The 25,445-nt window shown below is 33.7% G+C and overlaps 1 protein-coding gene across 2 annotated transcripts; it reads right to left on the minus strand.

Moving 5' to 3' along the window:
- Nucleotides 1–929: 929 nt before the first annotated feature.
- Nucleotides 930–25,365, minus strand: Ythdf (YTH domain-containing family protein). Of its 2 annotated transcripts, XM_065358974.1 has the most exons (5): nucleotides 24,913–25,365; nucleotides 24,656–24,720; nucleotides 22,689–24,461; nucleotides 7,386–7,478; nucleotides 930–7,307 (listed from the first exon to the last, which is right to left on the minus strand). In XM_065358974.1, exons 1-5 carry the CDS (start codon nucleotides 24,941–24,943, stop codon nucleotides 7,182–7,184), a joined length of 2,088 nt encoding a protein of 695 aa, XP_065215046.1. In that variant the 5' UTR covers nucleotides 24,944–25,365; the 3' UTR covers nucleotides 930–7,181. The 2 variants fall into 2 exon arrangements, with proteins under 2 accessions (XP_065215046.1, XP_065215045.1); XM_065358973.1 differs by having other exon boundaries at nucleotides 930–7,478; nucleotides 24,913–25,362.
- Between the last annotated feature and the right edge of the window lie 80 nt (nucleotides 25,366–25,445).

Here is a 25,445-nt window from a genome sequence, read left to right on the forward strand (position 1 = left end):
CTTTTTAGGCCGGAGGAGCCGGACAGGAAGCCAGACAGCCTTCAGAAAGCCAGACATGAGTCACACAGACAGGTCAATGACCTTTTGCGGTCAGACAAATGACAATAAGACAAACGACCTTCAGAAGCTAGACAGACAGGTCTATGACCTGGTGTCTCTGAGTCAGCGAGTCAATGTTTGAGCTCATTTCCGGAGTCAAATTCTCTCGCCATAGCGCACCCCACTCTCAGAAATGACTCATTTTTGGGCTCAAAAATGGGCCAAAAGGGTGATTCGAATTTTGCATATTTTTCAGTGTTACAATATACTCACGTTGTTTTACCAATTTGAGTTCTCTCAGCACGAAAATGACGTTCATTTTGCTATTGGACTTGTAGTTTGTGAAATGATGTGTAGTCGTAATTTCTCACCGAAGCAGCGATCCAAAGTCAATGATCTTGGAAAGCTAGACAGAAGACTTGAAAATTTCGTCGTTGGTGTATTTTGTGGTTCTATTTCGATGCCGATTGGTCTGATTTAAAAATTCAAGTGGATGCTGATTGGGATACTTCCCTCGTGGGTGAAAAAAATCGCTCGCGAATGATTTGGCACCACTTACGAGTATTTGAATTTTCTGGTTTATTCAACGTCAGTTCAGCTACCTCACTTCACTATTCTGATCATCAGGACGTGAGAGAGGGAGAAATGAGGAATACAAAAGGAACTACTCTGTAAGTAGTCATGTATGTAGTTGCTGAAATACTGTATTTATGTAATTTACCATCCAGTTTCATTCCTTCAACTATTAAACGAATAGACGAAAAATAAAAAGAGAACTATTAAGACGGTAAAAATAGCTTAAAATATCTCAAAACATTTACCAACTAAATTCTAACAACTCCCTTCACCCATCCCCTCGTTCATTCCCCGAGTAAAAATAACCACGCAAGTTCATTAAAAAATATCATTTATTTCAAGTGATTTCTAAAATACATATAATTAACAAAACGATGAAGTAGTATGAAAAAAAATGATACCCGATCAACTAAAAATAAAAATGTTTAAAAACTAATTGCGTATACAAGCTAATACGAAAAAAAAAATTTACTCTAAGACACGTAAAATGATAAAACTGTTAATCACACGATTTTTTCCATCAATTTTATACTTTTGTTTTTCTTTTCAAACCAATTTTTTTTCTCTCTCTTTAAACATACATGTAAAATATTAAACTACGCTACGAATACGTTAATTCGCTTCAATTTATACGTAAACGATACAATACAATACGATGTATTTCCTTGTTTTGTTTCTCCATTGTAAAAATTATAGTATCATAGGTAAATAATAAAAACTTACGACATAAAACACACACACAACGAACCACACGCGGTTGGCCGAATATAAGAAATCGGGGGAAAAAATGTTGAATAACGAATCGCGTAACTCTCAAACAATTATTTAACGGGTGCTTCTACTCATTATTTATACAAATGCCAGTGTAAAACATTAAGAAGTACGTAAACAATAATGAATGAAAAATAAAAAATAAACAAACCCTTTATCACAATCAAAAATTAAATATTTCTACTAAACATACAGGTATATAGGTAGTATTATTATTATATACGTAAAATTACACAGTAAATATGGTCATTCGAGAAAAAAAATTTCAAAAAAAAAGTATATATTTCGTTAATTCGACGTCTTTTATGGTTACTTTCTTATATACAATGAAAAAAAAAAGAAATTAAATGGTATTGGTATTTAGCAGTTTCATAGTTCTCAGAACTTTTTGGTATTTGAGAACGCGAGTATTTCTCGATCAAATAAATTCTTATTGTTAAAAACATCTCGAACGTTCTCAATTTTTTTTTTAAATATAAAAATCACACAAAACATTACGTTCTACAAAAAAAATTTCAAAGAAGAAAAAAAAATAAGAAACGGCGGAGGAAATAAAAAATTCGTAGTTTCTATCACAATATTTTACAAGAATACATAACAAGAAAATGAAAGAAGAAGAAAAAAAAAGAAAAATTGTTATAAGAAATTCATTATTAAAATACATAGAATTCAAAAAAAAAAAAAAAAAAAGGAAAAAAAGCTTACTTAATAACGAAATTTTCACGCCATTTAAGAGCTATTACGCATTACGTATGTGAAAAAAAAAAATAAATAAGTATTACATAGAATAATTTTTTTAAAAAATGACAGTATCAGACATCGGTAGATGTATGAACAGGTTATACAACAGGGCAAATGCTTTAAAAACTTCACGTTTACATTAGAAAAAAAAATTAATTACGCGAAACATCAGTCAAAAAAATGGTCGAATTAGAATTTACAGTAATTAAAAATCGAACGAGAATAAAAAATATATATAAATTAGCGAGTCACATGGCCACAGTTTATAGGTATATATTTGGAAAAACATAAAGGTGGGGTAAGGGAATTATAATAATTAACACTACACCGAATACTATAATAAAAAGCGTGTGCGTACACATTTAACAAAATGTACTAAGTAAGGGAGGAGTTACGATTCGAGGAAAACAAGAATTAAATTTAAAAAGTTATCCGTTGAAATATGATCAAATATTCATTTTTATAAAAATAAATTAAAAAGTTATCCGTTGAAATATGATCAAATCTTCATTTAAAAAAAATAAATAAATAAAAAGTTATCCGTTAAATGTAATCAAATCTTCATTACAAAAAAAAAAAAATATGCATTTTTATTCCATTAGAACGCTGTATTTGTAATTTTTTTTTACACCGAGCAAGAGAATTATTCCTTTAAAACATCGAGAAAAAAACTAAGGTATTTATGTAATTTGAAAAATTTTGAGATCACATTTTCCAAAATAAATGAGGTCAAATGTACAAGTAAATGAGATTGGTACACGTATCGTCATTTCACGATGGCTTCCATCCGTAAAGGATGAAAAACACGATAACGATGAAAAAAAATCCAGTTCGAAAAATTCGCGTAGTTTGAAATTTTTCAAGGATTTTCGAGTACAACGCTAGAGGTATTTTTTCGAAGGAAAAAAAAAGACGCAGAATTTATGAGCTTTCGTTTTCTCTTTGAAATGAAGATATTTCATGAACACAAAAAAATTCCAATTAAATTATAAAACAACAAAAAAGACAACTTTTCTCAAGAGACGAAATTTTTTTCAAGACGAGTTTCGATCGTTGTACCTAATTTTCTTCTTCGGTAATTTAGAAAAAAATTACCTCCTCTTTCTCTCAATATGTTTGAATTTCCATCGATGAAATGACATTTTTCGAAAGAAAAAAAATCATGATCAATACTTTTTAGGACTTGAAAAGTGAAAACGAGTTTAAATTGCGAGAATTTTGATAAAATCGATAATTCGATACGTTGATTTTCAAATGAAAATGGGGCAGTGAAAACAGTGACACGTTCGTCACTTCATAGGCTATTTGAATCGCATCGTTTACTCTGAAACCAAAATGTTGAAAAATATCACAAACGTAGTAGATTTATCAAATCGATAATCGATGTTTCGATAACGTGTGAGCTACAAATTTAAGAATGAGACTGGGTAGGAAAATTACCACGCTGGGTTTGAACGAAAACAACAAAATGAAAAATTAAAATGATCTTGTAGAATGTGATAAAAATCGATTCGCGGGTTCGAAATTGTGTTCGAAGTCGATCTACCTACATGCATAATGGTACAGGTACATAGATCGATTTAATCAATTTGAAAAACAGTCGATTTACATCGGAATCAGGCTCAAATTAAATTTTGAGAAAAGAAAAAAATTGACTAGAAAATATCGACATCGTTATTTCTTCATTCGACGTATCGATTTCAAGGATCGAAAATAATCGATATATTAGTCAAAATCTATAAAATCAATTTCATCTAAAGCATACATTTTTCACGTCGTACATTGTTAAAACTCCATCAGAAAAATATCGACTTCACAATTTTTTCATTCGATATATCGATTTTATGGATCGAATATAATCGATATTAATCGAAATCATGGAACTAGAAAACGATAAATGAATTTTATCAAAAATACAAAATTTTTCAGGTGCGGTGTAAACATTGCTTGCGAAAATATCGATATTTGCGATTTTTTTTATTCGATATATTATGTTTCAGAGATCGAATAAAATCGATTTTAATCGAAATTAAAGAGCTAAAAATCGATACCTCAATTTCATCAAAAATACCAATTTTCCAAGTGTGATGTAAAAATTGATCAGAAAAATATCGAACTGTGATATTTTCATTCGATATATCGATTTCATAGATCGAATATGGTCGATATCTGTCAAAATCATGGGACGAGAAGTCGATATTATGATTTTCATCAGAAGTACAAATTTTCTACAGGTGGCATTAAAATCGATTGGGAAAATATCGATATTCGCTATTTCTAATCGATATATACATTTCAAGGATCGAATATAATCGATTTCAGTCGAAATCATGGAGTTGAAAATGTGATAAATCGATTTCATCAAAAATATCATTTTTTTTTCACGTGTGCTGTAAAAATTGAACAGAAAAATATCGACCTTGCTATATTTTCATTCGATGTATCGATTTTAAGAATCGATTATGATTGATATCAGTCAAAATCAGGAGACTAGAACTACTAGAAGTCGATAAATGAGTTTCATCAAAAATACAAATTTTTTCAATGCAGTGGTAAAAATCGAGCAGGACAATATCGATATTTGCGATTTTTTAAAATTCGATATACATGTGTTATGGATCGAATATAATCGATTTTAGTCGAAATCATGGAGTTGAAAATCGATAAATCGAATTCATCAAAACAAAAATATCAATTTTTCACGTGTGCTGAAAAAAAATGGATCAGAAAAATATCGGCTTTGCCGTTCGCGATATTTCCATTCGATATAATATATCGATTTTATGGATCGAATATGATCGATATCAGTCAAAATCATATGACTAGAAATCGATAAATGATTTTCATTAAAAATACAAATTTTTCAAATGCTGCATAAAAATTATCTAGGAAAATATTGATATTTGCGATTTTTTATTCGATATATGTTTTATGGATCGAATATACCTAATCGATTTTAGTCGAAATCATGGGAGTTGAAAATCGATAAATCGATCTCATCAAAAATACTGTTTTTTCACAGATGTGCGCTATGAAAATCGATCAAAAAATATCGACTTTGTGATATTTCCATTCGATATATCGATTTAATTGATTGAATAGGATCATTGGATCAATATGAGTCGATATCACTATGCCAAAAATTGATACATCAATTTCATCAAAAATATCGACTTCTCGGATTCTGCGTTCAGAAAATCGATTTCATGAGCCGAAAACAATCTATATTCTATAATAATCGAAATCACGGAGCTAAAAATGAGATCAATTTCATCAAAAATATCCTTTTCTTGCATAATCAACGTCGTTAAAAATCGGTCCAATCGAAAATTATTCGATCGATTTTGAACCACGTTCGCGACTTGAAATCGATAATATTAGAAATTGTCAAAAAATACAAATTTTTTCGATTTGTAAAAAACAATATTGGTTTTGTCCCCCCCCCCCACCTATCAGAAATGATTTAATTTCATCGAAAAACGTCGGTTTTTCTTCAATTGAGCTCGAATATTATTCAATTTTGAGATGAGACGTCAAAATTCAATCAATTTTGTATCGATTTTCAATTTTTAGCAAAAATATACCAAATTTTGAACGAACAACGAACACGTGACGAAAAACCGTTGTCCCATAGAGATCGATGAACACATCCAAAAAAAAAAAAACTACCACACCAAATCCTACATAATCCAAACACGTAATTCTCTCGTAAATTTAAACCAATAATGCCCCAAAAAAAAAACACAGTAACATCAACAAACTGCTAATTAAACTTCTCATCGACCAAACCCTGCTGAGCCTATCATCAAAAAATCCCATCAAAGTAGGCCATCGTGAAACAAAAGAGTACTGAAAAATTTTTCTATCGGTTTACATTTCGCAACTGAACAGTTCAACGCCCCGCTGTCCAATGTCCATCCCACGTATCCGCTATTTCTCTACAGTATTTCCAAAAAAGCTGACGATTTTCTGACATTATGTCATGCAACCGCATATTACACGCGGTCGTTAATCTTCGCTCTTCGCTCAAGCGATCCTTCTATGTAGTATCTAACTACCTACGTACTCGTATATCGTATTGAGACTTCGATTCGAACACAATTATTCACAAATTTCCGCACAGGAAATCAAACCACCTCTCGTAACAACAGTGTACAATATACAATTGCATATAATTCGTAATTCGCGTACCTACCTACGCAATTCATCTCGCCGGTAATTTCGCTCGAATCAATGAACCCTCCTCTTATAAAAATACATCCTTATACTTCGCATGTACTTAAATCCAAAGATATAATATAGCAAACGTTTTTATACCAAAATATTTTGTACTTCGTAATTCACAAAATCTATTCAAAGGTACGTACCAAAATACAAACAGAATCGAATCGATTTTGGGAAGGAGGGAAGGGTCAGGGGTAAACAGCAAAATCTCATCACGCGTATAAAAATCATCGATTAAAAAAAAAAAGAGTAGAATTAATAAAATTTGACCATCGTATAAAAACAACAACAAAAAAATTACTCGTTAAAACTCCACTTGTATAAAAATTATTCAGTTTTCGTTAAATATCCTTTTTTTTCAAAAAAAAATAATAATTGGGGCAAAATTTACACACAAACACACACACACAACGATATGTTAAATGCGAGAGAAAAAATTCCATTAAAAAAATAAATCGAAGAAGAGTACACAAATAAATATTAAATTTCACACCAAACTAAAAAAAAATCAGCTTAACACTCGCCCTACCATAAAATACTTACGTATTGTAAAAAAAAAATATATAATATAAGACGATGATTCAATTTTCGATACGAAAACCGTGTTGCGTTCGAATTTCGAACAACACTGCAATCGTCACCCAGCCGTGCTAAATTTTCATTCACATATCATAAAACAATATGTTTTTCTTTTTTTTTTTGAACGACTATCGGCGACAATAAATAGTGCGTCGAAGGGGAATCGAGGGGGGAGGGGGAAGAGGGACAGTGACAGGGGCAGGTCGCGGGAAATAAGAAAAACAAATATCTATTGTACAATATTAATTAAACTACGATCGTAATGAGTTCCATTGGTTCCTGTGGTTAGTGAAATTATTGCCATTGTTATTACGACCACCGCGGTCGTCGCGGCCCATGCCGCCGTCTCGACCATCCCGACCATCGCGACCATCTCGACCATCTCGATCGCGACCGTCTCGACCGCTGCCGCCGCCGCGACGGTTATGATTCGAATTGTAATTATTACTGCCGCTGCCGTCTCGACCATCTCGACCATCTCGACCATCTCGACTATCTCGACCATCTCGACTATCTCGACCATCTCGACCGTCTCGACCGTCTCGATCCTGGAATCAGAATTAATTATCGCGAATTAATACCTTTTTTTCTTGCCAAAAAACAAAATAAAAAAACAAAGTAACATAATATACAACTGGAAAATAAAATTACTAAAATATACTCTAAGTACAATAATGCAGATATTTTCTCGATATTAATTTTAGACAAAATAAAGCCAAGCATCTAATTCCTTTTTTTTTTGTCAAAATCAGCGAACTGAATCTGATTATTTCAAAGGTAAGCTACAAAATTTGTTTTCTCTCAGAAAATTGGGGGAATTACTCGTAATAAAAATTAAGGGATCTGACCCCCCCCCCCCCAACTAATATTCGATTGAGATTTATAATGGGATCCAAAAATCAATAATCTATGTGACCTAAAAGTTTGCTGAATTTTCAAAAACTAATTGTAAGTATAATTTACTTTTTTGATACAAGCCCTCTAGCTTGACAAAGAGCACCGAAAAAAAAAATTATAAATCGGTGGAAACAACTGGATCAAAACTTGCTGGTTTTTAGTGTTGCTCGTGTTGCTGAATGAATTCAAACCTCGAATTCATTTCTTGATCTGGCCCCCTTCTTTCTCTTCTCTTCGCAATGCTCACCTCGAAAAAAATCAAAGTTTTTTGGTATGGGAGAGGGGGAGGAGCTCACGAGATGAATCCATTCACGAATTTTGAGATTCTTCGTCAACTTCGAATAAGTTAATTACGTATATTTCGAGCGATTGATGCTAAATTCACTTCAACTTTATTAAAATTTCATCAATTTTTGGAAAATTTCAGTTATTATTCTATTCCACTTTGATGATTGTTTCCATAATTTTATTGGTACTGTTTTACAAATCTATGCAATTTTAACGAGTTTGAGATATTTATGGCCATTTTTAATCGTTTTTATGTCTTTTTAACTTTGCTAATTTCGTTTTTCATCAAATCATTGTGAATTTTTTCCTATTTTTCTGTCAATTTTACGGTTTTTTGCCATACTTCACGTAATTTTAGCAAAATTTCATACAATTTGAGTAATTTCGTTCGATATTTGGGAATTTTTACGATATTTTATTCAAATTTCAGTCATTTTAATGTACTTTCTAATTTGTATTTCAACAAATTTTCGATTATGCTGATTTTTTTCATCAGTTTTGGTGAATTTCAATAACTGAAAAGTCGATTCGACAAATTTTCAAGCCATTTTGAGAACATTCAATCATTTTTTAGTAATCGAGGCGAATTTGGCAATATTTTACCCAAATTTTGACCAATTTCATCAAGTTTCGGTTGTTTTTAGATCTGAAGTCGTTATAGTTTTTATTCGGTACTTTATGTGATTTTTTCACAATTTCATTCTAATTCGATACTTATTACATAATTATTTGATCAATCTTTCCCAAATTATGACATATTTTTTTCAAAATTTTGAGCATTTTGCGATATTTTTTCAATGATACGTCAATTTTTCGTTAATTTTGAGTGGGTTTTTGAAATTAAACAAAATTTGAAAGCAATAAGGTATCTAACAAAATTTTAAAATGAAAATTATGACTTTTTGTATTAGTGGAAGGGGGGGGGGGTTCCAGCAATTTACAGCACTTTAATTTTTTGTTTTTTAAATGTCTATGGACATCTTGAGGTTTTTGGTGGGAAGATAGAGGGGGGAAGGTAGCGTCGAAAATGTCTTTACCACGTCAATTTTTCATTGGCGGGGCATTCTGTAAGCACTTTATAACTTTTTGGGGAGAAAAGAGGAAATGGGTTGAAATTTTACACCTAATTTTTTCACTTTTCCAGTGTTATGGGATATTCCAATACATCTTATTCATTTTTTTTCAAGGTAGGAGGGGGGTGTGAAGGTATGGAAAATATTTTCAGCATCTGAATTTTTCATTTCTCAAATTTTTCAACTTGTTTTAAACGTTTTTATGAAATTATCATCACATTTTTTCAACGTAAGTATCCTAAAAAAAAAAAAAAATGCGAATTCATTCATCGAAAATTACTTTATATAAAAAGCAAAACTCTCGCTGTAAAAAAAAACCATTTTTGTTCTCCAACAGGGTGTCCAAAGAATGACCAATATGTGCTTAAATCCGAGAATTTTTGTATTTTTTCATCAGCAAAAGACTATTTTTGCACAAAATTTTTTTCATCACTTAGATGGTGAAATTTTTTTTAAAATTCAAAAATTCCAAAATGAAGGGAAATAAATAATTGAAAATAATCTGATTGCAAAGAAGTACAACAATTCCGATTAAAAGCAGGACAGAAGCAGGATTAGCAGGATAAGCAAGGCCCCCCCCCAAATATATTGATTTTTCATCAATTTATGGTGACTTTCAATACCTGAGAGGTCAATTTAACAATAATTTTCATCATACTTTCTGCATTTTTGATTATTTAATTTTTCAAAAATAATGGATTGAGTTTTTGAAAATCTTCAATAATTTCAGCGATTTAGGTATGTAAAACTTTTCCCTGCTGTTGAAACATATTTTGATCTTTCACTGATATTCTATACTTTTTTGGTAACCTGAGTGATTTTGACACTCATTTTACAGTTTTTATTCTCGTACTTTATCCAAGTATGTTGAGATATTCATTTTTTGCATGTACGTCGAGATCATTCAAATTTACTTTCGACTTCTGCCATTATAATTTATTACATATACCTATTAGTTTATTTTTTATCACATTTTTTGGCATTCTGTGCATTATTTACTCTCTAAATTTGAAACTGAAATTTCACTGCTTAGCAGTCACGACATTTTTCCTTTTTAAAAACAGTAGTTTTTGACTGAAAAACAGTAGAAAATCTACTGAATTGGTCAGTCAAAATGATTTTTTACTGACCAATTCAGTAGATTTTTCACTGTTTTGCAGTAAAAAACTACTGTTTTTAAAAAGGCAAAATGTCGTGACTGCTAAGCAGTGAAATTTCACTGTTTCAAATTTAGAGAGTAAACGATATTAAAAAGGAAGGAAGAAATGGGAGCACCGCTTGAAGATTATAATTCACAAATACAAAGATGGAGTAGTAGGATTCAATATTTATGGCATTTTCTACTGATAAAACACAACATGGGTGCAGTCTACAGGAATTTGTTGGCCGAAAATCAATACCTTTTCACTACTTCTTCACTATATCTTTCAAAAAAAATGATCACTTTCTAAAATATTTTCAACCCCTCCCCCCACAAGTACGATTTTTTCCTCTTTTTTTCGGGGTGTCAACGCCAAAATTTCAAAATAAAAAAATCAAGACTTCAGCAGAACTTTTAGCAGGACGTTTTTTAAACACTTGGAATTGTTGATTTCTCCTTCAAGTCTGGAATTTTTTAATTATGGGAAAGAGAAACAAACTGGCCCTGGCGAAGCGAAGGCAAAAGCTCTCGAAAATCAGTACTTCGAGAGGCATAAAACTCATGTTTTTTGTGTGATGAGTTACTTATAAGAAGTTCATTATTTTGTTTCGAAATTTCAAAATTCGAACGATGATTTTTTTTTATGTTTTAAAAAATTCGAAATTTAAAAAGTAGCAAACAAGACTGAGTGAAGCGATTCAAACTTTGAACATTTCTTGAATTTGAACAATAAGTTTTTCATTTGCAAAAGCTCTCGAAAATGTGAAATTCAAGTTAAAACAAAGTCCATAAATGAGCCCTCTTCTACAAAATACATATTTTTCATGTGTGGAAAATTGATTTTTTCACAACCTTTCCAGCAAAATTGCTGAAAATCACTACGTTTTCACTGCTTTCACTGCCGATTTTCAAAATCACTACCTTTTCACTACTTTCACTACCCTGTAGACACCCTGCTGAGTGACAACATATTAAATCAAAAATATTCGAATCACTTCGCAGAATCAATCATTTTGGATTCGCAGTTATCGAATCATTAATTTGTGAAAATAAGTCGAATCACTTTTTCAATATTTTTTGTGGTTTTACCCAACTTTGGTCAAATTTTATCGTCATGAACCATTCCCAAGTGGTCAAAAACGCGATGGTTCTCATTCTCAATATATTCTCCGAGATGATTATAAAGAGTGCTACTTTGTCAAAATGATCACTGATTTCTGATTTTTTTTTCCCTCAAAATATTCAACGACTTCGATATTTTTTTTTGTGAAATTCGCTTTGTGGTGTTTCCTTTGAATCATCCCATATCATTTTTTTTTCAAATTCATTCGCTAAATTACTCTCAGGACGTCAAATCAAATTAGAAGAATTTCGAAATGATCTTCAAAAGAAATGAGAACTACCCCACCCCCTTCCGTAACCTATTTGATCAAATGGTGAAAAACAAAGTTCTTCAAATTATTCCATATTTTCGTACTAAACCTATGAAGAACCTCTTTCAACATTTCGAGGCAACATTCACGCATTTCCACATAAAAAATCGACAAAGACTACATATAAGAACTCGAGAACTTGGAATATTTTACACAGGTAGGTATTTATAGGTAAATTATTTGATAAAACTACACATTCGAAGTGATTTCTGTCTCTTAGTCGCCGTACGTATTTCCAACGACCTCGGCCACCAAAATCGGCTATCCATCGTTTAGCTCACATATAAATAACTAATAGTACATACATCTACGTGTATTCGCTGCATTCTACATCGCGAAAAAGGCGATTTCTCATAAATAACGATATTACCTATTGTACCATATATTCAGACGCGCATTTCGTTAATTTTTATAGTCAACACTGGCCTCAAAGCTAACCGTAGTTCAAGGTGTAAGTACCTAAATACTCCAAAACATTCGCATAGAACGCCATCGACGAGTCGAGTCGACGACGACGTTGCAAAAAACACGCAACTTTCAACGTTTCCATCAATTGTTCGAGCTATTTGTTTACGCGTTCGTCGTCGAATTGAAAAATAACAACAACGTCGATAAAAAAGAATTCACACTACCCAATTTCGTGTCGGTTTTCGTAATAATTTGGCCTTTAACGTAGTCTTTATAGGCTACTTTTGCACTTCGTAGTTCGTATCGTCGTCGCTTCCGAGTTTAATAAAATCGTCCAGAGCGGCACGAAAAATGTCGCACGTCATCTTCTATTTTTTTTCATCAAAATATTTTCCACACTGTTCGAATTTCATTATAAATGTTTTCCTCTTCAATTCTTTTCATTTTTATCATACTTAAAGTGAGAGGGAAAAAAAGGCATAGGAATTGCGAAGGCTATTTTTAAACGTTATCACTTCCTATTCGATTTAAAATACACACCTATAAGTACTTACATATTTTTCTGCCTACATCAAACATTTTCATCTGCCTGGTTTATTCGCCCGAATATTAAAAAACTAACCCCCCAAAAAAGACGTAACACCCACTAACAATAATTTCTGCGGAATTTTTTTCTGTTTTTCAACTCAAAAAGCTACTCGCTTCCTTACACATCGACAGGCTACAATTTTTTATGCGAGTTTATTTTCGCTCGGATGATTTTGAAAATGCTTCTGTTTCGAACGATGAAACATTCGATTCATCGTTTTCCTCAATTTCTATATTTATATTATAATATTATCGCGCGAGAGAAAAAAAAGCAAGCTAAAAGCGTAAAAAATACGCCAATTTTACTCTATCTAACATCGAATCGTCTCATACACTCGTAGTCGTCGTATCTTGAAAACAAGTCAAAATGCTCGGATACCGTCGGAGGAAAAATTTTATCAATTTATTTCGCCTTAAAAAAAGATTCTTTCTCGTTATTTTGAAATTCCTATAAGTATCGTATTATACCTATATACCAAAAACAAAAGCGACCAGAAAAAAAAATCAATGACGTCTGCGGTGAATTTCCACCGACAAAACACGAGAAAAAAAATGACGACGGCGAAAAAAGAGACGAAAAAAAAATCACACAAGGACGAACGGCCGAATACAGTCGAATAATTTAATTAGGAGAAAAAATGAAATGAAAAATAAAATTACCACCACAACTCGCCCCATTGTATGTAAACGTATCGTTCTCATCTATAAATTGTCCCTTCTGCTTTACCCTCTCCTATCGTACAATTCTGCGCTCGCTACTCAATTAGCGTTCACAATTGAAGAGCGCCTATATGAAATAAAAATGAGAGAAAAAAAATCAGCTGCTTTAAAATATTGTATCTATGTACTAAACATGTACTGCAATAAGTACTCGTAAAATGTACACAGCACGAGAACAAATATCCCGTTAATTCGGCCGTGAAAATTACGTACCATCGTACCACTGGTCAGAATGCAAGAAATATACCTACCAGTAAAATTCAACTACGAGTACATAGAGAAAATTTTCAAGGATATTGTAGGTATAGAAAATTTCTTCGTCTACGAAGTAAGTAAAATAATTCAGGCTCAAATATGAGAACCGTTCCTTCAGCAGGAGAGCCGGGGCATTGACGTATCCACCAGAATGATTTTTCAAGGTAAACTTATTATAGTATGCACAGAACTGGGAATAGGGAAGAACAACTAGCATAATAGCGAGGAGATTAGAATTTTTTAAATATCATTCTAATCTAATTTTACGATTACATCTCTATATGAGTAGATCTGACTAGAGAGATACTTCAAAGAAGGGGAATAAAAATATATTCAACCTTCACTGTCCCCTTAAATCTGACTCTATATAGATGTGCTTTTGACTAAAGCAGGACAACAATGCTTAGGACATGTTTTTTTTTTTTGGATGAAAACGTTGAAAAATCTAACTTAAATCAGATATTTAGTCGGAGAGCCCGCTTAAGGATATATTGCAACCCCCCCCCCCCCCCGTCGATCCTCCGGGACAACTTTTTTCTCAAAGGGGGAGTCTTAAGGAACATTTCTAGCTTTTGTACTAAAAAAAAGTGGCCCTACTTACAAAATGGCGGCCATTTTGATTGACAGGTCAGCCGAAATCGCAGATTTTGCATTCCAACATAGGACTTGCACAACATTTTTCAAACTGCACAAAGGTAGATCGAAAGATCAAGCAAAACTTCATCACCTGTCAAAATTTCAAGTGCTTAAGTGCATTTTTCGATATTTGATGAATTTTTGAAAATCAAATTTAGGGCAAAAATGAGGGGAAAAATCAAAATTTTACCAGATTGACCAAGAAAGCTGAAATTTGGAATACACCCTATTTTCGACATGCCAAATCGATTGGAAACTGTTTCAAACCGTTTTGAGCAGTTCTAGAGCCTCCAGCAGATTTTTGAAACTCGAAATTCCGACAAAATTTCATCAAAATGGAGTTGGAAAGCTGAAATTTATTCTGCAAACTAATTTCATTACGTTACGAAGTACTGCAGATGAATTTCAAGTCGTTTTGGAGCCTCCAGCGACTTTTTAGAAATTCCTAAAGCCTCCAGCAGATTTTTTAAACTTTAAATTTTCACAAAATTTTATCAAATGGAGATGGAAAGCTTAAATTTACTCTACACTCCAATTTTAATACCCTCTGAAGACGACTTCAGGTGGGTTCAAATCATTTTGGAGCCTCCAGCGACTTTTTGAAAATTACTGGAGCCTCCAGAGTCGACTACATGGTGGTTTCATATGGTTTTAAATGATTTTGAAGCTTCCAGCTATTTTTTGGAAATTTCAATTTTCCAAAAAATACCATACGACCTCTCAAAAAGTCGCTGGAAGCTCCAGAACGACTTGAAATCCACCAGCAGACGACTTCGTAGCGTATTGAAATTAGTTTGCAGAAGGAATTTCGACTTTCCATCTCCGTTTGATGAAATTTTTAGGAAATTTAAAGTTTTAAAAATCTACTGGAGGCTCCAGTAATTTTCAAAAAATCGCTGGATGCTTTAAAATGACTTGAAATCCCCCTGCAGCTGACTTCGTAGCGTGTTGAAATTAGTTTGCAGAGTAAATTTCGGCTATCCAACTCCATTTGATGAAATTTTGTGGGAATTTCGAGTTTCAAAAATCTGCTGGAGGCTCCAGAACTGCTCAAAACGGTTTGAAACAGTTTCCAATCGATTTGGCATGTCGAAAATAGGATATGTCTCAAATTTCTGCTTTCTTGGTCAATTTGGTAAAATTTTGATTTTTTTCCTCATTTTTGACCTAAATTTGATTTTCAAAAATTCACCAAAAATCGAAAAACGCACTTTAGCACTTGAAATTTTGACAGGTGATAAATTGTTGCTTGATCTTTCGATCTACCTTTGTACAGTTTGAAAAATGTTGTGCAAGTCCTATGTTCGAACACATACAAAGTACACCTCCCCCCCCCCAAAAAAAAACGTCAACAACAAAACAAAAAACATCGAGAAGTACGAATTGAAATAAAAAATGTAACTATTGTGGAACTTGACAAAAAAGCGATGTCTTTTTGACAATTTTTGACAACCAAATCAAAATTTTTGCGATTTCTGCCAAAATAAATGAAAAAATTTCGACAAAAAACGAGAATTTACAATTTTAGCAAAAGAAAGGGCTTTTTGGCAATTTCTGACGAAAAAGCCAGATTTCGAGACAATTTTTGGAAAAAAGTAAGGCTTTTGGAACTTTTTTTTAAAAAAGCGGGTAATTTTTAAAAAAAGAGAATTTTTGTAATTTTTTGCAAAAAGCAAGACTTTTTGAAATTTTAAAAGTATCAAAAAGGTCTTTTTGAAAATTAATTACAAAGAAGTGACACTATTTAGCAATTTCAGGCAAAATAGACAGACATTTTGAGTAAATGTTCGAAAAAAAAGAAGAAAATCTTCAGCAGTTTTGCCAAAAAGCGAACATTTTCGTCTCATATCGAGAATTTGACAATTTCAACAAAAAGTAGCATAACTGGCAAAAAAATTGAATATTTTTTCGTAATTCAATTTTTCTTTTTTTTTTTTTGGAAACTTCTGCTAAAAAAATGAGATTTCGTCATTTTGCTGGAAAGCGAGAATTTTCACATCCAATTCTTGGCAGAAAACAAGATCCACTATCACTATTCTGTAGCAAACAGCGGTTGGTACTTTATTTTAGTTTTTTTTTTTTTTTTTTTTTTAGGAATTATGAACCAACAAGTAATTATACCCTAGGTACGTCTTTTTCGCAGTTTTTATCAAAAACAGAGACATTTTTTTTCAATTTATGGAGAAAAAGTGAAACTTTTGACATGTGTGTTACTTTTTTCAATATTTTTAGATAAAAAAGCGAAATTTTCATTTTTTTGCAGAAACAAGATTGTTTGGTAATTTTGATCAAAGGCGAGTTTTTCAACTATTCTTGGCAATTTTGGCAGAAAGCGAGACTTTGTCAATTATTTTAGTAAAAGACATGTCTTTGTAAGGGTACGCGGCAGCCAGTTAAAAAAAGATAAAAAGTGTACCTACACATTCGCAAATTATGTAGGCCTATTTACTTATCTACTAATTAGTAAAATTATCAATATGTTTTATTGTTTTCTCTCAAAAAACACGAAAAAATAAAATAAAAATTTGTAAAAAAAAAAAAAAAGTAACTTTAGTAACCAAAACTTTAGAACAGTAACCGAGTACGAGCCCTGAATTTACACAAAGCTTCATTCAAATTTTGAGAAATCCTGTACGAATTCCTCCCTCCCCCCCCCCCCTCCTACTATAGAATACTTGTACAAACGTCGAAGTAAAATATTATAGACTGACAAGAGAGGTACGTATCAAACCGAAAAAAAAAATTGAAACGAACAAATCTAAATTGAAAGAGCATGCAAAAATACATCATCGCCCAAAAAGTGCTCGAGTGGATTTTTCGATTTCTGCAGGATTTTTGAAAATCAAATTTGAGCCAAAGTGGAAAAATATCAAAATTTTACCAAAATTGATATAGAAATTTGGAACGTGACCTACTTTCGACCCACGTTTTCCGGGGAGTGTTTCGAACCGTTTTGAAAAATCCTAGAACCTCCACAAGCAAATTTCGGAAAATTGAAATTTTCAAAAAGCTTAAAATGAATAAGTTCGAGGGAAATTCACTTCCCGAAGATTTACTCTTAGCTTGAGATATTTTTTTTCAGAAAAAATCTCGACCATTAATCAAATAAGGGCCACTTTCGAACTCCAGCAACATTTTTTTCCTCTCCAATACCAATATCAAAATTTTAAAACTTCGAATAAATCGATAAAAATCGTCGCTAGCAAATCCACCGACCGAGTATTCTGAAAATACACATACGTGCACACCTACGTGAATACTACATTTCATTTCAAACTCGCCATCAAATTTCTCTAATTTTCCATTCGCTCGTGTTTCGTGGCTTTTTTTCCCATTCAATCGATCATCATTTTATGAAATTATCTCATTTCAATTTAAACAACGCAACGAGACGTGACGTTGTTTAATGAAACATCCATCTGAGTATACGTACCACCACACATACATCGAGTAAAAAGGTAGGTAAGTATATACGAGAAAACGATCCAGAAGCCAGTTCGATGCTCGAGTTGAATGTTTCTGCATCCCATTCTCATTCCATCGTCGAGTAAATTTATTACATACGACGATATTTATACGTAAGCTACGGTAGAGAGACATACCGCTGCAGTGGTGGAACATTTGAAAGAAGAAAAAATACAGCACGTCATAGCCGAATCGATATTACAACGTACACGTGTTAATAATAATGAGAAACCTCGCTATCTTTCTCAAAAATATAAATAAAAACGAGAAAAATTTCCAGTTTTTCATTTTCACAAATAAATAAATTTACCAACCAACAACCAGGCCGAGTGTCAAGCTGACTTCGCGACAGCGACACGTACCGTACAAACATTGTAATCATCCGAAACAAAACGCAGCGAAAGTAAAGGCGATATAGCTATCACCATCAATTACATCATAATTAATTGATCGCCGCACATTGCACAGTGCTCAATGCTCATTCGATTCCGTTTCGTTTTCATTTCAACTCTTGATCAATGTTCGCTTCATACGAGTAATCATCACAAACCAGTCAATTTTTCGCCTCAAGAGTACACTCTTGGGATCGATGACAGAAAAACATGGAAAAAACCTACCGCACGAGCATATAACCACCGATCCGGGCCTATTCCAATTTATTTTTCCTTCATCCCTCCAAAAGTACATACGTGGGCGTGGGTTTGTCGCGTTTTTGAAAAAAAAATCAGTCCTACCTACGAGATTCCAAACACGCACACGCAGCCCTCCTCTGTCCCCCCTTTCTGGGCACATACTACATAATTTCTTCGCAATGGGCTCAACACGTACAGGACGACGATGAGTACATATTTGCGTTATAAAATCATCGACATTTATACGTAATTCTGCGCTATCATCGTCTTTTTCGCACTATCTACGCGTGTAACGTAAAAGGAGGTTATTGTACGAGTACATTTGATTATCGGGCGAATTTCCCAGAACTACGTGCCAAAATGAGACTATTACGTGACGAGAAAGTATACAAGTAATTTTGTAAAATTTGCACCAATCGCGATCAGCCAACGTTGTCAACAGTCAACTGATAAAATTTCGTATTTCATCGAGGTGGTCTATCAATTCGATCAGCGATGAGTCATAAATGTCATGATGACTGATTTGAACGAAATTTCCAACGTGAAAAATATCCCAAAACTGACCTACTATCAAATAACATAACGTTGAAAAAAATTGATTTCGAATTTAAAATATTCGAACGATAAAATTACCGATAAATTATTGACAGTGAGTACATAATTATTTCGATTCCAAAAACGGCGTCATTAAATTACACGCGAATTTTACATTTCCTTGTATTTTCGATGAAATTTTTAGTGACTTGAACAGAGTCGAGAAAGCACTTGTACGTATGTAATTCGAGTACTATAAACAATGTAGAAGTGGCCTATTTTGCTCAACATGAAGGTATCCCAATCAGCAAAAAAAATTTTGGATCGGAGAAAGCTAAAACGAAAGAGCTAGCATTACTAAAAATACACCACCAGTCAAAATTTCATGAAGGAAGTGTATATTTTTCGAATTTTGGAGAATTTATGAACGTTTTCGGGTCAAGAATTCAAAAAAAATAAAAGTCATAAAATTGACTCAATAATCCAATTTTTGACATACAAAATCAATTGGAAACAGTTTCGTTCCGTTTTGAACAGTTCTAGAACCTCCAGTAGATTTTCGAAAGTTGAAATTTCCACAAAATGTCACCAAATAAAAATGGAAAGCCAAACTTTACTTTCGACAATTACCTAATTTTAACATTCTGATTTGATTGAAAGTGGTTTCAAGCCACTCTGGAGCCTTCGGCCATATTTTGAAAATTCCTGATTAAAAAAAAAATGCTATAAAAACTGGCCAAATGAACTTTATTATTATTACATTATTAGGTATAAACGATATTGCAGCTTTTCAGAGACTCACTTATGGATTACAGACCATTTTTCCAAAAATCGTTTTCTGCAGGGCTCGTACATAATTTTTTTTTCCAAAAAAACCACTGAAGTAAACAAGAAAGTACGAAAAAGTAACCGAAAAAAAATAGAAAAAAATCACAAAAAAATAAAAAAAACTTTTTAAAATTAAATTAAATGCAGAAAAAAAAGTGAAACAAAACGTTCCAATTGAAATCTTATGATCATGATATCTAACGGATTTTTTTTTTGAAAAAAATCACTACTTTTCTCAACCCAATTTCCAGAAAACTCTCACAAAAATAAACAAACTCAAATTTTTCACAGGAAAATTTTCAAAAAAATTGAAATTGAAAGATTATTATTGTCTACAAAGTATTTTTTAATTTCATCGAAAATTAACTTTTTTTTCAATGATTTGAAGGTTTTTGTAGCGCGTTTGAATTTTTACATTTTTTCACTACCTTTTTGCTTAAAATCACTACTTTTTCACTGCTTTCACTATCTGTTAGTACATACCCTGATGATGAAACTCAATCGAGATTTTCACAATTTTTAGCAAAAAGCTGGATTTTTTGACAAATATTAGCAAAAAAGTGATACTGTATTTTTACATTTTTTGTCAAAAAAGAGAGGTTTTTGGAAATTTTTGGAAGAAAAGTCAAACTTTTTGACATTTTTGGCAAAAAACTGAAAATTTGTGCAAAACTTTCAGTAAAAAACGAAATTTTATGGGAATTGTGATAAATGGCGAAACTTTTTGCTGTTTTTGGTTAAACGCGAGCAGTGAAAATTTTCGTAAAAAGCAAAACTTGCTAGCAAGTTTTTTCAAAAGGTCGAAACTTTCTAAAAAAAAATTAAGACAAGACTTTTTTGCGATTCTGATGAAAAAACGAGGATTTTTTTCCAACTTTTATTGCAGAAAGCCAGACTTTTAGACAATTATTAGCAAAATAGTGATGTTATTGTTTTTTCACAATTTTTGTGGAAAAAATCAAAATTTTTTCACAACGATTTGGCAAAAAAGTGAGCATTATTTGCCAAAAAGACGGCAATTTTTGGCATTTATTGGCTAGAAACAAGACTTTTCGGCAAATTTGACAAAAAATGAGATACGAGTACATATATTGCGATTTTTGAAAAAAAAACACGAATTTTTTTGAATTTTCCGCTAAAAAGACCACAATGTTTAGCATTTTTGGCAAGAAAACTTTTTGGAAAAATATGAAAAACAGCGACACTTTTTGCAATTTTTGGCAGAATGTGAGGCTAGGAAAATTTGAAATTTTTTTTTTAAAAGTAACTTTGATAACTTGTACGAGATCTGGTCTTGGCCATTCAGAACATACATATAAGTGGACTCAAGTAATTTATAAAGATATCCATTTTTCGTTAGAACGATCATTTTCCCAATTTTTTAATTTTTTAGACTCATCACAACACAGAATTGACTTCATGTCTTCAAATTTGTGGGGTCAAATTCATTTGGCGTTTCAAAACTTGTTGGATATTTCAGAATCTACTTACATTCAATCAACTACTCAATTCATAAATTGTGATTTTTTTCACCAAGGATGATTCTTGAAACAGTTCAGTTGTTACTTCACAAAATTATTTTAGAATTTTTCAAAACTTTTCACTTCAAAGAAAAATTTTTGAATTTTTCTTTCAAAATACAATTTTTTTGTGTTTTCTTGGACTTTGAGTTGAATTACAATTTTACAAGTCATGGCTCATGACTCATGAGCACCTATTCACATCAAAAGGAATCAAAAATTAGTTTCAAACTATGAAAAGAAAGTTCATTACAATCTTCCGTTCGCTTGGCTACCCACAATCTTGAATAAACCTTAATATTCGTACGTAAGCATATAAATCTTCAATGCAAATGTGCATCCTTATCTAATTACGTAGTTATCAGTCCGATTGGAGAATATTAGTAGAATTTATCTAAGTTAGATTACAGAACTGATATTTTCTAATTTAATTTCTAGGGTAAACAATCTCGTGCAAATACAATCCACCGTTTATGTGATTATTACGACGTTATCGCGCGGAAATTTTTTTTTCGAGATAATTGTGAAAAATTCGAGCAAAATCGAAATATTCACACGGAATCATCGTTTCCCTAGTTATCGACGATCGAAATACGAGTATTTATTTCTCATTATAGAAGGGATTCTTTCTACACCTAAATAAATATTGGTCGAGACTAGAGGTGTTACAATTTTAGAGCGAAGATGATGAGGAAAATGAATAAAAACGTTGAAAATGGGTAGTAATAATGAAGAAAAATACAGTCAAATTCGTTTGTTGAATTAACAGCCTACAGAAACACCAACCTACGCAAAATCCAGAACAACGAAGGTGACTGGAAACAGACAACGTAGTGGAATTTTCCCCTTCGAAACATTTAAAGTAAAATAGGTAGGTATATAAAAAATGTTAATCTATTTTTCGGTGATTTCTCGTCGTCGTGAAAAAAGTATTGAGAAAGCTCGGCAATTAAAAAACTCTCGAAACTTATTCAGCTAGGGGCGGATTATTGAAAACGATCTCATTTCGATATCAACTCGATGACATCTCGAAACGCAGATTATCAGCAATCTGAAGAAGAAAACACTTGCGCAGCCTGCGAGAAGAGAGGGTTTCCGCTTAAAAGCCAGAATAAGAAATACGTTTGTCCAAGTTGTCGTAAGTAAAGCTCACTTGAAAAGTGTACAGCTTGAAAATTGCGATAAAGCTCGACTTCAGTGTACCCAAAACTACATATTTCAATAGGTCATGAAAATCCATCTTTAAAATGGACCAAATTCTGATATATTGAATCCTCTTAATCTTGAGAGATTCATCTAAATACAAAGATAAAAATATCGCAAATTGAGATGAAAATTACCTTATTCTGAGAGCTCCTCGTATTGAAAGCGTTATTCCTATGGGGCGGTTGATGGAGAGGAGGTGGCGGCGCTCTTTTAATACAATCTCCTTCTTCTTGGCGTTTCTCGTAGTGCGTAAAATCGTCGAATATCGAGGTGGTGTGCGAATACGAGTGTATGATTTTCAAAACGTTGACGCCTTTATCGTAGTGCACTTCTTGAGTATCTCTTGAGTTAGTTACCGGTTTGTTTTCGTTGTTCTCCAAGCGTATATGTCTTAATTGACCGTTCGGTACGTCTTTGACGTAAATCCAACGTACTCTGAACTGTCCTTTCCACTTATCTTGTGCCCAGACGGAGCTAGACGCTCCGTAATCGACAGCCGATATCATACGCGCTACGCCGCAAAAATGTCCCGAACCGTTGACCGAAAAGAAAAGATACACGGCACCGTTGACGGCTTTTTGATCATTGAACGCGTCGTCCAAACGTTTATTACCGTGCTCGGTCGAACACCAAATTTCGTATTTGATCGAACGATGCACGTCGTCTTCGGAATACGATTTAATTACAAAGAAACGGGTACCTTTGGGTGGTAACTCTAGCTCGGATGGATTGTAATTATTTTTATCTCTTAGTTTATCGACAACCGAATGCGGCGACACGGCGGACGAAGAGGGCGACGACGACGACGACGTCGAAGACGCCACCGACGGCGGCGGTACCGGCGACGTTGACGTTTGTCTTTGAGGCGGTGACGTTGATACGGGCGGTTTGGCTACCGATTGTTGCGGCGGCTGCGGCTGGGGCGGCAGCTGCTGCTGTTGCTGCTGGGGCGGTGGCGGTGCCTGGTACACGGTGGCTGGCAGCGCCTGAGGCGGAGGTCTATTCGTTATCACACTAGTGGCGTAAATTTTTTGAGCTAACGGCGGTGGTGGTGCTGAGGTACACGGAAGTAGCGGCGGCGGAGCCGATGTATTCGGGGGCATATGCATGACCGGCTCGGACGGCGGTTCCGGACTGATGATCGGGCCGTTCCAGATCGGTTTAGCGAGAGAATTGACTGTAGGAGGAGGCGGAGGCGCTTGAGCTACCGGAGGTTTCGAAACATTGTTATTCTTCACTTCCCAAGTATTCAAATCGATATTGTGACGTCCCGGAACGATCGGCGGAGGCGGCATACCGGGTCCTTTTTTCTTCGTACCGCTGCTGCTCGTTTGCGGCATCGGTTTAGCTGGCTGTTTCGCGATTGAAGCCCAGGTGGTTTTCTTTTCGACGACTTGCGGAACCGAATTCGTATAAGGGTCTGGTTTCACAACGCCGTAGCAGTACTTGGACGGGTCCAGCATTTTGTTCGAATTTGTATCCGCGTTTATATCTAAATTGTGCAATCGTTGATCTAATCCTTTCATCGCTTTCGTCGTATCGTATAAATTCTCCCTATAATACTCTTGGTACTGTTTGTCCGCCATAGGAGGTAGCGAAGCGCTCGTCTCCCATGCTTGATATTCCGCATTAGCGGGGAAATAATTGAACGAGGTAGCGTTTGGGGCCGGCGTTTGTGCAAAAGGAGCCGTGTACGCTGCCCCGAACATACCCTCCATACCGTAAGCGGCTTCAGCCGGAGCCATTTGTCCGTTATAATCGCTCACGTAAGTAATACCTTCATTATTTGGCCAAGCACTAGCGCCATCTCCTACACAATAAGCCGGGTAAGGATATGAAGCTCCATAGTAATTTGACATAGAGTACGAAGCGACCGTTAGAGACCCATTTGGAGCAGCGTTGTAGTTCTGAAAACAAAAACATCGGCGTATTGTTACCATAAGAAACGAAAACAACCTTGCTAATCATGCCAATATCATCGGGGTAAACGACCTCAACTCGACAATCAACAATGCTAACAATATTCAAAACAGACAATTGTTCGATTAAGACGTACATTATGTACTTTGTTTTTAAATTGCAATAAATACACAAAACATACTTGATGAGCTGCCCAATTATTCACGTTTTCATGTTCGCTGTTTTCTGTTCCATTTCGTACACCACCTAAAGAAAAATCGACAAATATTAACGCCATGTACGAAAATATATATAAATCTATATCGTTTTTTTCACACGTTTCACAATCAAACTAATGACTAGTTTAATGATACACCATCATCGCTATCGAGCCGATATTTTCGACGCAATTAAGATCATTGTGCGATTAGAAAATCAACACTATAGGGCAATATTTACCTTGATTTCCGTGTCCTTTTACTCGCTGCATTTAAGACACATACACAATATTAATAGCACTTTCAATGTGTAAATGTTTTAATAGGGTTTTTATGGACCGAGAAGTTCGTTAACGCGCAATCGAACAGATTATTGACACACCTGCTTTGATAAAATTGACAAAAAAAAACTTTAGCAACACGATTAGTGCAACGAAAAGAAAATCAGTTCAGTGACACTACCGATTATTACCGCGATCCCGAAATTATAGGAAATCGGCTATTACAGTCCGATTTATAAAATTCAATCAGTTAATGCAACGAAAAATCAACTTTAATCCGACATTATCATCCAAAAACCACGAATAAGAACAAAAATTTCTAAGATTAGTATAACGTCAACTTCTGTTGTTCTGCGTAATTGGTCGAAAATCAATCTCCAGCGCAGAAATTTCACAGAACGGAACCGAGCACAGAAAACGTAAGGTCGCGTTTTGTTTATTCGAACGATTGGTATTCGCGTTGTTGTCTGATCACGATCTGCGCCATATTTGA

Source organism: Planococcus citri, chromosome 3 (genome assembly GCF_950023065.1).
Source record: "Planococcus citri chromosome 3, ihPlaCitr1.1, whole genome shotgun sequence".
Taxonomy (NCBI): Eukaryota; Metazoa; Arthropoda; class Insecta; order Hemiptera; family Pseudococcidae; genus Planococcus; species Planococcus citri.

Bases quoted from the DNA above. Each gene is read 5' to 3' on its own strand.
- Ythdf (XM_065358973.1), bottom strand. From the start codon at position 24,943: ATGCAGCGAGTAAAAGGACACGGAAATCAAG. The intron at 24,721-24,912 runs GTAAATATTGCC...ATTTTTCTTTAG, and splicing joins AAAAGGACACGGAAATCAAG to GTGGTGTACGAAATGGAACA. The intron at 7,479-22,688 runs GTAATTTTCATC...TTCTGATTCCAG, and splicing joins CGAGGAGCTCTCAGAATAAG to GATCGAGACGGTCGAGACGG.